The following is a 16,836-nucleotide window of genomic DNA, read 5'->3' on the forward strand; positions in this document are numbered from 1 at the left end:
ATTTGCAGAGAATTATCTGCCTGTTCAATTTGCTTAGTGATAAAAACGTGTCTTGAAGATGTAATATGTATATGATATTGAGCTAGTGCTTGTTTGTAGAGGTCCCCATCATGAGGCTGTTTGGAAGTACGCCACGGTCTCTCTACGATTTTGCATCCCTATTTTTCCAGTTTTAGCTCAAGGGTAAACCAAGGCACTGACGACACGCGATGCCAGTCTGCATGTTGGTGCTGAGGGGTCTCTTAGGGTGGCACAATAACGCTGCATCCCTAGGTACCGCAACTCAGGATGTCTGATAAATGCGCCTTCAACACATTGTTCTAAGCACACCAGGAGGCAAAGCGATTCCACCTTCTGGAGTACACCGTCTTGGTAGAATGACAGCAAGTAGACACAACGACAACTACCACCTTCACTGGCAGGTGGAATGCAGGTGGAGGCTCTGGAGGTTCGAATGCAGAACTTGCCCCTCTGACTAGGAAAGGGGATCTGCCCTGAATGGGAGATGGAGCAGAGGGCATAGAAAGAGGTGCAGAAGGTGTTTTTAGCACATCATTCTCGGTCTAACCTCTCCCATGAAGTTGACTTGTGCCTGGTCTTGGCAAATCTTCCCCAGAACCCGAGTAATCAACCGAAATGCACTCCTCAAGGCTGCTTCCAGAGGATACTTCATGGCTCCGACCTTTAGGTAATGCATCTTGCTGTGACTGAAAATCACATCCATATGAGGAGTACCCCACTGGGAAAAGATGTTCTGAACTACTACTGGGTGGAGTCAGCACTCCTAGTCAGAAAGATGATGCAGACGGAGGCAGCTGGCTCTGGTTATCAGGGAACCTGCCAGATGGCTCGCTACCAGTCAAACTCTGTGCTGGTTGAGCTCAAGACGAATGTTTCAGGGCTTCTCGACAGAGAAGCTGCAACCCTGATCCTCCCCGCTTGTTGATATACCTCGTCATGGTTGTATTGTAAGATCTGGACCAACTGATAGGGAAGGGAATTACGTTCAAGCAGACTTATATGTCTTACGATGCCAGAGGCCTCAAATCTCCAGTTCCTCCAGATGAGCATCCCACTCCATGGTAAAGGCATCCGTCAAAGAGACCTCAACTAGTGGTGGCTGGAAGAATACCCCTGCTACCAGGTTCTCCTGTACACCTCACTAAGCTTGATACGCTGCAGTGTACCAGGAGGTTGGATTGTGATGGTGTCCGACAAATATTCCCAAGGCTGCAATCACTTCCCACGGAGGCACCTTTGAAACGCTCATGTGCAGCATGTGTGCATGACCAGGAGATTACAAGAGGCCAGCAGATCTAGCAGGCGCACGACCGTCAGGACTGGAATCTGAACCATTCACTGAATCAAGAGAATCATGGATTGAATATCTCGAATCATTTGAGTAGGTGGAAAGGCTTGAAGGAATGTTGTGACCAATAATTGAGCTAAGAACAGGAGGTACTGGCCATTCTATTCTATTCACTGCCGGAGAGGTAGACAGTTTCTCCCAAGCAGGTAAGACTGGCTTTGAAAGGGCATCACTGAATGGCAAGCAGGGTTCAGCAGTCTGGGCATACGGCTCGAGTACCTCGATAAGGATGTTGGATCTAGTCCCCACAGAAGGAAGAGTTTGCTACAATACCTCTGCCATCATTCCGACCACTGCATAGTAGGAAACCACCTTGAGAGGAGGGAGCCCTGAAGGACTTAACATCTCCAGTTCTGTGGAAATATCACCCAGATATTAGTAAACACCTGATTCCCTAACAGTAATTGTGGTGGCTCACCTTTGTCATTTGTGTTTTGAGTAGTAAAAAAATTAAAACTGATGCCAAAGTCATGAATGGTCCCTCCGTAGGATGACCTTTCAGTACGTTCCTCCCTAAACTGTTGCACCACAAAGAAGCGCTGTGGCTTTGTGGTTGGCTAATATTGCTGTCTGCAATGAAAGGGGGGGGGGGGCAGGGGCCGGCACCAGTGAAGCCACAGGAGTGCCAGATTCAGAAGTGTGGTCAGCATAGAAGCTGTAGGCAGCGACGGTGCCAGATGTGGCGCCAAAGACATGACCTAAGAAGGGGACGAATGGCGCAGTGGGAACCCCTGCCGGTAAAATCCATACAGTCTCCCATGAGAGTACCAAAGGTGCTCCAGACAGGACAATTGCTCTCCTGAACACAAACATGGCACTCAAGGAGAACGCCGGATTAGTCTCTGGAATGGGAAACTCCAGGTATGGGAATCCGGAAGTGGTTGTGCTGGAGGCAACAGAATCAGGCTCCAGGCTTGAAGTTGTGATCAGAGCCAAGATACCAAAATCATATGGTGTGCATAGACATAAAAACTGAGTTGTTCTATGCTCCAGTCTTGGCTTCATTCCAAAACCTAGTGCATTCTAACTGGTGCAGGTTTACTACTTCAGGTTAGGTGGGATTTCATGAATTACAAGGGCAGCGGACACCATAGGACTAAATGAATCCAACGCAAGCCCAGAATCACCCCCGAAACCACAGACTCCTTCAGTTGTTAAAGAATGAATATGCTACTTACCAGTATGCATCTGTTCTTGGCATGTAGGGCTGCTGACATTCATATCTGTGCATAGATCGCCGCCTAGTGTTGAGTCCGGATGTTTGCACGTTGTTGTCCTGGAAGAGTCTTCGAAGTATCCTTGGATAGGCGACTCCTCCCCTGGACTACAGTGCGCATGGGCATCCTCAGATTGTTTTTCGCCATTGTGGCAGTGATGGAGTAGATACAGAAAGTGATGACCATGCTATACAGTAATTCTGAGAGCTGCAGCTGCTACAGGCGCCGGGGAGGAGGGAGGGCGATATGAATGTCAGCAGCCCTACATGCCAAGAACAGATGCATACTGGTAAGTAGCATATTCAGTTCGAGGCATGTGGGCTGCTGAATTCATATCTGTGCATAGAATACATAGCAGTGCCCTCTATTAGCGGCGGCTACCAGTGCCAGCTGCAGCGGTCTGAAAAAGTGTTTTGAGAACAGCCTGTCCTACAGCTGCCTGCTGTTTTGACTGCACGTCTACACAATAGTGTTTTGTAAATGTGTGTGTAGTGGACCATGTGGCTGCTCTGCATATATCATGCAGGGGAATATTTCCTAGAAAAGCCATGGAAGCCCCCAACTTGCGTGTTGAGTGGGCTCGTGGTGGAATAGTTAATGTGCGTTTTGCCTTTTGATAACAGATTTGAATACACTTAACTATCCATCTGGCTATCCCTGCTTTGGAGATGGCGTTACCTTTGTGGTGCGGGGCAAAGGCAACGAACAGTTGTTTTGTCTTCCTGAAGGGTTTAGTCCTGTCGATGTAGTACATGAGGGCCCTCCGTACATCTAGTGTATGTAGTGCCCTTTCTGCGACAGTTTGTGGGTTTTGGAAGAAAACGGGCAGTTCAATAGTTTGATTCATGTGGAACTGCGATATTACTTTGGGCATGAATTTGGGGTTGGTACGTAGTACGACCCTGCTGGCGTGAACCTGTATGAATGGCTCTTGAACGGTTAGTGCCTGGAGTTCACTAACTCTTCTTAAGGAAGTGATCGCTACTAGGAAAGCTACTTTCCAGGTAAGGAATTGAATCTCGCATGAGTGTAGAGGTTCAAAGGGTGGACCCATCAGGCGTGTGAGGACCAAGTTGAGGTTCCACATTGGAGCCGGTGGGTGGCTTGGTGGAATGACTCGTTTGAGTCCCTCCAAGAATGCTTTGATGGCAGGCACTCTGAATAGTGAGAGGTGCTGCCTGGTTTGCAGATAGGCTGATATTGCGGTCAAATGGACACGTATAGAGGTGTACGCCAGATTGCATCGGTATAGGTGTAAGAGGTAACAGATGATGTTTTGGATGGATGCGTCCAGCGGGTTAATGTCATTATTACTGCAATAAATGACGAACCTTTTCCATTTGGCTGCATAGCAAGCCCTTGTAGTGGGTCTCCTGGCCTCCTTGATGATGTCCATACAGTCAGGTGGCAGGTTGAGATAGCCAAACTCTAGGACTTCAGGAGCCAGATCGCCAGGTTCAGCTGTTGCGGATCTGGGTGCTGAATCTCTCCATGGTTCTGCGTCAAATGCGCGGGTTTGATCCGCAGCCTTTGATGCGGCACCACGGAAAGTTCGAGGAAGGTGGTGTACCACGGCTGGCGTGCCCGCGTTGGAGCAACTAGGACGAGTGTCAGGGAGTGTTGTCTGAGTTTGCGAGCCACCAGCGGTATCAACGGCGCTGGGGGAAAAGCGTACGCAAATCTGCCGGACCAGTTCATCCATATCGCATTGCCCTGCGACTGCGGATGTGGGAACCTGGCGGCGAAGCTTTGGCATTTTGCGTTTTCGCTTGTCGCGAATAGGTCTATCTCTGGATGACCCCACTGCTGGAAGTACGGTTGGAGTACCGATGGGTGTAACTCCCACTCGTGTATCTGGTGGCTGTGTCTGCTGAGCAGATCCGCCATCTGGTTGTCCTTGCCAGGGAGGTGTTCCGCCATGAGGAACATGTTCCTCTGAATGGCCCACTTCCACATGCTCTGAGCCAGATGAGACAACTGTGGAGAGTGTGTTCCTCCCTGCTTCTGTACGTAGTACATTGCGGTCATGTTGTCCGTCCGGATCAACACGACCTTGTTGCATAGATGTACTTTGAATGCCTTCATGGCCAGGAAGATTGCCATCAGTTCCAGAAGGTTGATGTGCATCTTCTTTTGTTGTGTCGTCCATAGGCCCTGCACTGTGTAGTGGAGTACATGAGCTCCCCATCCCTGGAGAGACGCGTCCGCTGTCAGTACTATCTGTGGGACAGGCTCTTGGAATGGTCGGCCCTTGCAAAGGTTTTGTGGATTCCACCAATGCAGAGAGTTGTATGCCCGACCGCTCACCAACACTAGGTCTTTCAACTGTCCTTGAGCCGGATTCCACTGACGTGCTAGGCACTCCTGAAGCGGGCGCATATGTAATCTCGTGTGCGGGACTATGAAGATGCAGGAGGCCATCATGCCTATCAACTGCATAAACACTCGCGCTGGAAGTGAGTGATTGGGTTTGAACTTGGAGATCAGCAGTTGTATGCTGTTGATCCTCACTAAATTTGGCTGAGCTGTGGCCGCCAGAGTGTCTATAGTCGCACCTAGGTACTGTTGTACGTGTGCGGGCTGGAGATGGGACTTTGGGTAATTTAGTGAGAATCCCAGACTGTGGAGGAGGTGAATGGTGCGGGACATGTGGCTGGCACATTGCTGGGCTGACTTCGCTTGAACGAGCCAGTCGTCTAGGTAGGGGTAGACGTGTATATGCTGCCTCCGTAGATGTGCTGCCACCGTAGCTAGGCACTTCGTGAAAACCCTGGGCGCTGTTGTCACACCGAAGGGAAGGACTTTGAATTGATAGTGCTGCCCCTGAACAGTGAACCTGAGGTATTTTTTGTGTGAGGGGTGGATGGGTATGTGGAAATACGCATCCTTGAGGTCCAGTGTGGCTAGGAAGTCTCCCTGCTTGAGAAGCGGAAGGACTTGCTGTAGAGTGAGCATGTGAAAGTGCTCTGAAAGAATGTACTGGTTCAGGGGTCTCAGGTCTAATATAGGTCTGAGTGACCCGTCCTTTTTTGGAATTAGGAAGTAGAGGGAGTACACCCCCGTACCCTGCTCGTGGATGGGTACGACCTCTATAGCGCCTTTTAGAAGCATACTTTGCACCTCTTTCTGTAAGAGCGTTAAGTGCTCTGAGGACATAGGACGGTTTCTTGGTGGTATTGTGGGTGGAGTGGAGGTTAACTCCAGACAGTAACCGTATTTTACAATATCTTTGACCCACCTGTCCGTGGTGATGGAGTTCCACGTGGACAGGAACCTTTGTAGCCTTCCCCCGACAGGTGTTATGTGGTCGGGAGGAAGGGAGAGGGCGTCACTGCTTGTTCTTGGGGGAGGACCTGGTGTTGCCGTAGCCGCGTCCTCTGCCCTTTGTACTGGAGCCACGATATCCACCCCGGGTGTTTTTATCGTAGGTGGTCTGTGTATTGCCTTTGTTATATGTTTGTTGTGACCCCTGTCCTCTACCTGCTCCCTTGTTTACGGGGCGACGAAAGGAGCCGCTCCGAAAGGACTGAGTTTGGAGAGCGCCCATGGACTTTGCAGTGTCCGTGTCCTTTTTTATCTTTTCAAGGGTGGTGTCAACCTCTGGCCCGAATAGATAGTCGGGGTTGACAGGCTGGTTGAGTATATTGTTTTGTACCTCAGGCTTGAATCCTGAGATTCGTAACCAGGCATGTCGTCGCAGCATGACGCTTGTGTTTATGGCCCTGGCAGCCGTGTCTGCAGCATCTAGTGCACACTTGATGGAAGCATTCGTGAGTAGCTGTCCTTCTCTGATGAGCATTTCTGCGCCTTCCTTGAACTGGTCAGGGAGATGTTGGAATATTTGCTCGAGTGTGTCATAGTGCGCTCTATCATAGCGAGCAAGGAGCGCTTGAGTGTTGGCTATGCGCCATATGTTGGCTGCTTGGGCGGCAACTCTCTTGCCAGAGGTCTCCAACACCTTGGACTCTTTGTCCGGGGAAGGAGCGTCACCTGTCGTTTGCGAGTGTGCCCTCTTGCGAGCATTCGCTACGACGATGGAGTCTAGTGGTAATTGTCCTCTGATGTAAGTAGGGTCCCCAGGTGCTGATCGGTATTTCTTATCAATCCTGGGGTTTATCACTCGTGCCCTGGTGGGTTCCTTGAAAATGTCCTTGGCTGGTTTGAGGACTCCTTTCAACATGGGCAGAGTCTTTACATGCCGTTCTGAGGATGCGAAAGTGTCCATAAGAAAGTCATCTTCGACGGTGTCAGAGTGAAGCTGCACCCCATGGTTATTGGCAGCACGTTCAATAAGAGCGTTGAAGGCTGCAGTATCCTCTGTGGGAGATGTTTTTGCCCCATAGAGTTGTGGGTCCTGTGCATCGAGAGGTGCACCTGGGTCTACCGGGTCGCCCCAAGTGTGATCAGGGTCCTGCTGGTCATCAGGGTCTGTGTCTCCATGGTAGGGGACTTGGTCATCCATGTAATCCTCCAACGCATCCGTGTCGGAACGTGTGGGGGAGAATAGTTGTGGATCCTGGTAGGATGAGTGGAAAGGTTCATAAAGGAGAGGTTCTGATTCTACAGGCAGCTTCCTTTTTAGTGGGATCCTGAAAGGGTCCAACGGTGGTTCCGAAGTTATCCTTCGCTCGTGGAGAATCATCCTGCCAGTGTTGGCGTTGATGACACGTGACGGAGACGTCTCAGCAGGTGTAATCGTAGTCTGGGTGACCCGTGTCCTGAGTTGGAACATTTTCGGGATTGTTGACGGAGGCAAGCCAAAGGTAATGTTGGCTGGCACCGAAGAGGCTGCCGGAGCTTCGATCGGACCGGAACCCGACGGGTCCTGGAGGGCAGCCTTGGTTTTGCTGCTTTGTGTCGCACCAGGTCGTCCTTGGAGCGCCTTTGAGGCTTTGGCACCAACCAGGTTCGTAGAGGCGGCCGTGGACTTTTTCGGCGCCGGTGGTTCATCGAGTCGAGGTGCGGGGATGACCGTCGACGTCTTCAATGCGGGAGGCTTTGGTGTCGTCGAGGGAGCGATGCGAGACGCAGCAGGCGGCGCAGCCCTCGGTGTCAGTGGCGTCGGTGCCGGGAGCAGAGTAGGTTTGTCGGCGCCGAAGGCCTTTTTCCGTTTATCGACTCCGACGTCGCCCGCTTCAAGTTCGGCACCGAAGTCTCTCTTGGTGCGGTCGGTGTCGACGCGTCGCGCTGGCGTCGAAGGCGTGGAAGGCCTCGATCCGACCAGCGCCACTTTTGGTTTCGGTTTCGTTGGAACCAGAGCAGCTTTCGGTTTCGGTTTTATGGAAGGGAAACCAGCTGGTTTAAGCGGTAATGGCTGCCGCTGGATGTCCGAGGCCGGGCCCGAGGGCGGGGCCGAAGAACTGTGGGATGGGTCTCGGGTAAGGCCCGAAGGCGATCCCTCGACCGGAGCCATAGGCCGTGGAACTGGGCCTTCTTCGGTCTGAACAGGTAGGCCTTGTTCATCATTGGAGCTACTCTCTTCGGCCCCTAAGGCCTCCTCGTCGTCTCCTACCTCGGTGTCGTCTTCACCTCTGTGGAAGAGTGATTCGTCGACTTCGTCCGATCCGGATCCGTGTTCGGAAACGGGACTGGAGGGTAAGACTTCCAATTCTTCGACGTCTTCGGCCTCGTTGAAGATGTCTGCTGGGGCCGGTGCCGCGTGCTGCGCCTCGAGTCTCGCCGCTCGTCGATTCCGTAGAGTCTTTTTTGAACGGAACCGGGCACAGGCCATGCATGTCGATTCGTCGTGGTCCGGCGAAAGGCATTTGTTGCACACCGGATGGACGTCGATGTGTGGGTACTTCGCATTGCATACCGGACACCTCTTGAATGGCGTCCTCGATTCCATCGTCGAAGTAGTCGATGAACAGGTAAATGCGAAAAAAGTCGGTGCTGAAAGTTAGTAAACTAACAAGGTTGTATCGAAAACCGATCGATAAACAGTACCGACGCGAACTAAAGGCCTTTTGGCCTCGACAAAATATTTTCCTAACTTGAGCTAAGATAGCACATCCGAACCCAATGGCGGAAAAAAACAATCTGAGGATGGAGAGGATGCCCATGCGCACTGTAGTCCAGGGGAGGAGTCACCTATCCAAGGATACTTCGAAGACTCTTCCAGGACAACAACGTGCAAACATCCGGACCCAACACTAGGCGGCGATCTATGCACAGATATGAATTCAGCAGCCCACATGCCTCGAACCAGAGGCTTCCATGTGTTGGACTTGTCATGCTGAGACTCCTGTATGAGCACGGGGTCTTGCAGTTCCTGGCCTGCAAAACAGCATAGTGCAGAGCTGCTGCACTGTGCTACACCATAGTTTGTCAGGTAGCTGGATAATTAAGTCACTGATTTAGTTCAGGAACTAATTCACCTAGTCCCCATGTTGATTGTTCTGGCGTTATATATAACACCTCGGAACACTGGTAGGTAATACATAGGATACAGCTGTCAGAGTGTCCATGAAGGGGGCAGCCAGTATCCCTATAAGGCAGGCTCATGCATGGAGGTGCAGTGGGTGCTTGCTTTCCCAATTGAGTTTGCAGCTACATCTGGACAGTACAGTCCAGAACTCTAGGACTTTTGGTCAGGCAGGGGTCATACTCTTCATGCTTCCTGGCACGTCCGTCTATTTGCAAGTGTCAGGAAGACATGGCAGCGTTTCCCCATCAGAATAGATATTGACCCAATGAACGTATGAATGAAGGTTTAAAGGGCGGTGGGAGGTGAATCACTGACATTTAGCCTTGCTTAGATGCTGTGCCATGAACTGGTGATGAAGGAACAAGTGGATGTGATGTTGATTCACTAAGGCTCTGTTACAGAACAGACATTTTAAATGTATGCGATGTCTGGCGCCCAAAGAGAGGCATGTCCCAGTATGGTTCATGAACATGGTGGACCTGCAGATAGATAGACAACTTCTGAGATGAAGTAATAGATTTTCTCAAAAGGACATCTGTTTGGGATATCACAGAGTTTATAATGTTTTCTTTAGAGGGTCTCATCCCAGTCAGGAAGACGCTAGAAAAGTTGTACATGTCCCCAGAAGTCACTGCAGTGGCCATATTCTGCTTCAACTCAATGAAGTTGGTGTGAAAGATATTCTTGTGGCTAACCAACACCACCAGGAAAACCATCACTTATGCCCTGATCACCAGGAGGCTGGGCTATGGGAACGTAATATACGCAGAACAACCAACTAACTCACAAAGACATCCGACCATTCAGAAGACAGCAGACAGACAGGTCCTCAACCTCTCACGCCAGTTTCACGTTACACCACACCCGAGGGAACTCCACTGGTTCCAATACATAAGCACGCTCAACTCAAGCGCCTCAACCACACATACAAAAGCATTAAACAGCAGCACTTCCTGCAGCCGCGTGAACTTCTATCAGTCCTGCAGGTGCCGCCGCACAGCCGCACTCTCACTAGCACACATCCCATGCAAAAGAAGATCAGGAGGTTGTGCATCTTGTACATCACTCCTAAAGCACGGACCAACCTCCCACTCCACATCCGAACCTCCTCCTCCCTTCTTGAAAGCCACGAGTAGCTGAAGACCTGGATCTTCAAGTAAATCCCCCGAGGCTAGCCTCACCCACCGGCCAAAGCACGAGGATACCCTCAAGGGTGATAGTGTGCTAGAAAATACACACAACTTAACATAATATTGTGTAAATTTAGCTTGAAGCAGTTAGCTCTAGGACTGGCCATTGCCAAACACGGAGTAACTCTGAAATAGAAGAGTACACATACATCCTGACTCAAAGGCCGACAGACTTATGAAAAAGGCATTCATAGCAGATGAATAACAGGGCCGGTAAGAAAAGATTACAAGGCAACACAAAAGAAGTAACTGATTTGGGACAGCTGATTTGAAATGTGTGCTGCTCCATCTTCCTGAAGTTCCTGGGGAACGCTGGAAACACGCCTCATCAGACAGGGAGTACATGTGCGAACAGGTCATCTTCAAGGCCAATGTATAATGAGAATTGTTATTGAGATCAGAAATTTCCAACTATCTGTGCTTGCTTGATTTGTCAGTTCCTTGATACAGGATGGAAAGTAGATGAAAGTCAGTATGGTAATTTGAGGCACTCTTATGTTTGTGGCACTTGTGTGAGTGCTGGTTCAAGGCTTCCTACGAGTCCCCAGAGGGCTGCCTGCTAGGAGTCTTGGCTGCAACCTCCATCTGAATTATCAGGAGGAGATGCCTTGGCGTAGCCCTGCATCATCAGGCCTACTCTGTCCGCTCATGGCGCGGATCCACAAGACACCTTAGTGGCCCCTCTGTGTGCCCGCCCGGCACAGAGATTTAACCATAAACCGCAGATTAGGCAAAAACATGTATTAAAAGGACTGCATGAACCTGGACCTAAGCGTATTAACTATAATCAAAGTACAGACCTGCATTGGCAAGCCCAGCACTAGAAAAAAAAGAGGGTATGGGGAGGGTACGGAAAGCTACTGGACTACTGCCTGGTCCAAAATGCAAAACAGATGAGGAGGCAAAAGGGTGTGTGGTTAAGAGTCAGGTCTGCCAACTCCACAGTCAACTCATGAATTGTTACGCTGCTGCAGATAATGCACACATGTGGGTAGGCCTGAGAACCAAGGGAAGCTTCTGCAGCTCTGAAGCATCTGGAAACCCAGATAAGAGCACCTTGCCTTGACTCATGGAAATAGGGCTCTGAGAAGCTTCAGGAGCCATCCACAGTACAACCCGAGGATTATCAAGAAACAAAAGAAAGGAAATGTATTTACTTTCAAATTTCCGGCTGTCGTACTGGAAGGCGTTGAAGGAGTCGGAGTGGCTGTCGGAGCTGACAAGATCACTGCTGCCCGCACTCGCAGGAGACGTCCATTCGGAGGGAACACCGGGATCATCTGCTGGGCGGGTCTGGATCTGCTTGTTCAGTATGTCGGGCAGGTCCCTAGGGACCTCCAGGCTGCCCGGACTGCTTCCTCTCCTGGTCACAATCTATAGACAAAAGAGGATAAGTAAGTACGTGCAAACACGACTGCTCAGGCAAAGCCCATCTCAATGCGACAAGAATCTTTTGTTTTGGAACCCAATCAATGAGAAGCCTGAAAATAATCCTATTAGGCAAACTGAGGAAGGTCAACCCCTGTTGCCCAAGTGAACGGCGTGAGGAAGGCACCAAAGGTGGCCTTGGGGGCAGCTGGCAGAGTACTTACTGGGGCAGTGCCGGAGCGCAGCCTCTCCTGTATAAACTCATCCATGAGGTCAGGGACATTGGAAGCACTGCTGCCCATTTCACCCGCACCATGGGACTGGCCTTCTTTATTGGCTACAATCAAATCAGAAACAACATTTAAAGCGCATGTTTGTTTTAAAAACATCCTCAATAAAATATTACAAAATGCAAATGTGGGATCTCCACTGAGCCAATCTCCTTGCTATGCATGCAGCTAAGGATGAGCCAAGGCAACAACAATTAGTGCAAGGAATGAGTCAGTCTCACAGCTGGTCATAGGGTTACAAGATGTTAATTAGGTTTCATCTGCGGTCCAGCATCAGGACCAGCAAAGGAGTCTGAGGGACCAATGGGAGCCAACACTTGCCTCTTCCTACCTTTCCCCATTTATAGAGAAACAGAAGGTTTTATACTAACTCTGGGGACCTCACAATTGTCACCTCTCCTCAGAGGCCTTCAGCTGTGCAGGGGGCACAGAATGGGGGCTACTTATCCTATGGGTACCCGCAGACTACCACTTCCTACCATCTGCTTCTGTAACAACTGGATTCAAACGAGAAAGAACCTGCAACTGCCGGCCAGGACATCCCACACTCCTGCCCATCCCATCAAGCACACGATGCACTGATGAACTCTGAACATTCTTGGCCATCAAGAGTCCAGAACATGTGGTCCCTGGTCCTGTACCTCACGTTTCCTTCACCTCTGGCACGGTTACTCTACGCTAGGCATCACCCTCGCGCCCAGACTGTCAAACTCTGGATTTGAATTTAGCATTGGCTTGACCTAGTCACCCTGCCGCAGCCAGCATCTTGTACCCACTGGCCTGTGGCATCCTCCACCGTGCATACAGAGGCCCAGTTCCTATCTAAACATTTCCACATCAACCTGAAGCATGCAGCAAGGTCTTATCTAGAGACGTAAGGAAGTCCTAGGTTTAACTAAGGTTCGTCAGAAGTGAAGCCCATAAGACTAGTAAGTAGTCCACACCTAGATCGCACACAATGGAATGAGAATACAACCTTCACTGCAGAACAGTCCACGCTCAAAGGAAGCTTGCATTCAATCAGCTGGTTCCAGAGCCCCTCTAAGACAACAAAGCCTCATTGACAAAGTGTACACATCTTCTGATCTCAAATCTAAACATAGACCTCCTTGGACAGCACGCAACTAGTCACACGGTTCAGTGTGACTGGTTCCATGCTGTTCACCATCATGTTCTGGTTCTAGCACATGAGGGGGAATAGCATGGAACCAGTCACACAGAACCAGCACAAGAGGGTGAACAGCAGGGAACCAGTCACACAGACCCAGCACACAAGAGTGAACAGCATGGAACCAGTCACACTGAACCGGCACACAAGGGAGAACAGCATGGAACCAGTCACACAGAACCAGCACACGAGGGAGAACAACATGGAACCAGTCACCACAGACCCAGCAAATGAGGGTGAACAGTATGGAACCGGTCACACAGACCCAGCACATGAGGGTGAACAGTATGGAACCGGTCACACAGAACCAGCACACGAGGGTGAACAGCATGGAACCAGTCACACTGAACCAGCACACAAGAGTGAACAGCATGGAACCAGTCACACTGAGCCGGCACACAAGGGAGAACAGCATGGAACCAGTCACACTGAACCAGCACACGAGGGTGAACAGCACGGAGCCAGTCACACAGACCCAGCAAATGAGGGTGAACAGTATGGAACCGGTCACACAGACCCAGCACATGAGGGTGAACAGTATGGAACCGGTCACACAGAACCAGCACATGAGGGTGAACAGCAGGAAGACAGTCACACTGAACCAGCACATGAGGGTGAACAGTATGGCATCAGTCACACAGAATGAGCAGAGGGTGAACAGCATGGAACCGGTCACACACATCCAGCACATTAGGGTGAACAGTATGGAACTAGTCACACACACCCAGCACATTAGGGTGAACAGTATGGAACCAGTCACACACACCCAGCCCATTAGGGTGAACAGTATGGAACCGGTCACACACACCCAGCACATTAGGGTCAACGGCATGGAACCGGTCACAGAGAACCGGCACACGAGGATGAACAGCACGGAGCCAGTCACACAGAACCAGCACACGAGGGTGAACAGCATGGAACCGGTCACACAGAACCAGCACATGAGGGTGAACAGCATGGAACCGGTCACACAGAACCAGCACATGAGGGTGAACAGCATGGAACCGGTCACACAGAACCAGCACACGAGGGTGAACAGTATGGCGCCAGTCACACAGAACGAGCAGAGGGTGAACAGCATAGAACAAGTCACACAGACCCAGAACACGAAGATGAACAGTATGGAGCCAGTCGCACAGAACCAGCACATGAGGGAGAACAGTATGGAACCAGTCACACACACCCAGCACATTAGGGTGAACAGTATGGAACCGGTCACACAGAACCAGCACATGAGGGAGAACAGTATGGAATTGGTCACACAGAAGCAGCACACAAGGGTGAACAGCATGGAACCAGTCACACAGAACCAGCCCAAGAGGGTGAACAGCATTGAAAAAGTCACACAGAAGCAGCACATTAGAGTGAACAGCACGGAGCCAGTCACACAGACCCAGCACATGCGGGTGAACAGCATGGAACCGGTCACACAGAACCAGCACATTAGAGTGAACAGCACGGAGCCAGTCACACAGAACCAGCACAAGTGGGTGAACAGCATGGCACCGGTCACACAGAACCAGCACATGAGGGTGAACAGCATGGAACCGGCCACACAGAACCAGCACATTAGGGTGAACAGTATGGAACCGGTCACACAGACCCAGCACATTAGGGTCAACGGCATGGAACCGGTCACAGAGAACCGGCACACGAGGATGAACAGCACGGAGCCAGTCACACAGAACCAATACACGAGGGTGAACAGCATGGAACCGGTCACACAGAACCAGCACGAGGGTGAACAGCATGGCACCGGTCACACAGAACCAGCACATTAGGGTGAACAGCATGGAACCGGTCACACAGAACCAGCACATGAGGGTGAACAGCATGGAACCGGTCACACAGAACCAGCACACGAGGGTGAACAGTATGGCGCCAGTCACACAGAACGAGCAGAGGGTGAACAGCATAGAACAAGTCACACAGACCCAGAACACGAAGATGAACAGTATGGAGCCAGTCGCACAGAACCAGCACATGAGGGAGAACAGTATGGAACCAGTCACACACACCCAGCACATTAGGGTGAACAGTATGGAACCGGTCACACAGAACCAGTACATGAGGGAGAACAGTATGGAATTGGTAACACAGAAGCAGCACACAAGGGTGAACAGCATGGAACCAGTCACACTGAACCAGCACATGAGGGTGAACAACATGGAGCCAGTCACACAGAACCAGCCCAAGAGGGTGAACAGCATTGAACCAGTCACACAGAAGCAGCACCCAAGGGTGAACAGCACGGAGCCAGTCACACAGACCCAGCACATGCGGGTGAACAGCATGGAACCGGTCACACAGAACCAGAACACAAGAGTGAACAGCATGGAGCCAGTCACACAGACCTAGCACATGAGGGTGAACAGTATGGAAACGGTCACACAGAACCAGCACATTAGAGTGAACAGCACGGAGCCAGTCACACAGAACCAGCACAAGTGGGTGAACAGCATGGCACCGGTCACACAGGACCAGCACATGAGGGTGAACAGCATGGAACCGGTCACACAGACCCAGCACATGCGGGTGAACAGCATGGAACCGGTCACACAGAACCAGAACACAAGAGTGAACAGCATGGAGCCAGTCACACAGACCTAGCACATGAGGGTGAACAGTATGGAAACGGTCACACAGAACCAGCACATTAGAGTGAACAGCACGGAGCCAGTCACACAGAACCAGCACAAGTGGGTGAACAGCATGGCACCGGTCACACAGACCCAGAACACGAAGATGAACAGTATGGAGCCAGTCGCACTGAACCAGCACATGAGGGAGAACAGTATGGAACCGGTTACACAGAACCAGCACATTAGGGAGAACAGTATGGAACCGGTCACACACCCAGCTCATTAGGATGAACAGTATGGAACCGGTCACACAGAACCAGCACATTAGGGTCAACAGCATGGAACCGGTCACACAGAACCAGCACAAGAGGGTGCACAGTATGGAGCAAGTTACACAGACCCAGCACACGAGGGAGAACAGCATGGAACCAGTCACACTGAACCAGCACACGAGGGTGAACAGCACGGAGCCAGTCACACAGAACCAGCACACGAGGATGAACAGCACGGTGCCAGTCATACAGACTCAGCACATGAGGCTGAACAGCACGGAGCCAGTCACACAGACCCAGTACACGAGGGTGAACAACATGGAGCCAGTCACACAGACCCAGCACATGAGGGTGAACAGCATGAAGCCAGTCACACTGAACCAGCACACGAGGGTGAACCGCACGGGGCCAGTCACACAGACCCAGCACATGAGGGTGAACAGCACGGAGCCAGTCACACAGAACCAGCACACAAGGATGAACAGCACGGAGCCAGTCACACAGACCCAGCACATGAGGGTGAACAGCATGGAACAGCCACACTGAACCAGCACACGAGGATGAACAGCACTGAGCCAGTCACACAGACTCAGCACACAAGGGTGAACAGCACGGAGCCAGTCACACAGACCCAGCACACAAGGGTGAACAGCACGGAGCCAGTCACACAGACTGAGCACACAAGGGTGAACAGCACAGAGCCAGTCACACAGACCCAGCACACGAGGGTGAACAGCACGGAGCCAGTCACACAGACTCAGCACACAAGGGTGAACAGCATGGAACCAGTCACACTGAACCAGCACATGAGGGTGAACAACATGGAGCCAGTCACACAGAACCAGCCCAAGAGGGTGAACAGCATTGAACCAGTCACACAGAAGCAGCACCCAAGGGTGAACAGCACGGAGCCAGTCACACAGACCCAGCACATGCGGGTGAACAGCATGGAA

The 16,836-nt window shown here is 51.2% G+C and overlaps 1 protein-coding gene across 9 annotated transcripts in view; it reads right to left on the bottom strand.

Annotated features, from left to right (window-relative positions):
* Positions 1 to 16,836, bottom strand: part of RALGAPA1 (Ral GTPase activating protein catalytic subunit alpha 1) — a 717,351-nt gene that overhangs the window by 444,628 nt on the left and 255,887 nt on the right. For all 9 annotated transcript variants that reach the window (XM_085627452.1, XM_085627453.1, XM_085627449.1 and 6 more), the window contains 2 exons: positions 11,796 to 11,908; positions 11,361 to 11,577 (listed from right to left, as the gene is read on the bottom strand). In XM_085627452.1, the coding sequence (XP_085483578.1) occupies positions 11,361 to 11,577; positions 11,796 to 11,908 (330 nt within the window). The remainder of the gene's footprint in view (positions 1 to 11,360; positions 11,578 to 11,795; positions 11,909 to 16,836) is intronic.

The sequence above is a fragment of the Triturus cristatus genome, chromosome 9 (assembly GCF_964204655.1).
Source record: "Triturus cristatus chromosome 9, aTriCri1.1, whole genome shotgun sequence".
In the NCBI taxonomy this organism is placed as follows: domain Eukaryota; kingdom Metazoa; phylum Chordata; class Amphibia; order Caudata; family Salamandridae; genus Triturus; species Triturus cristatus.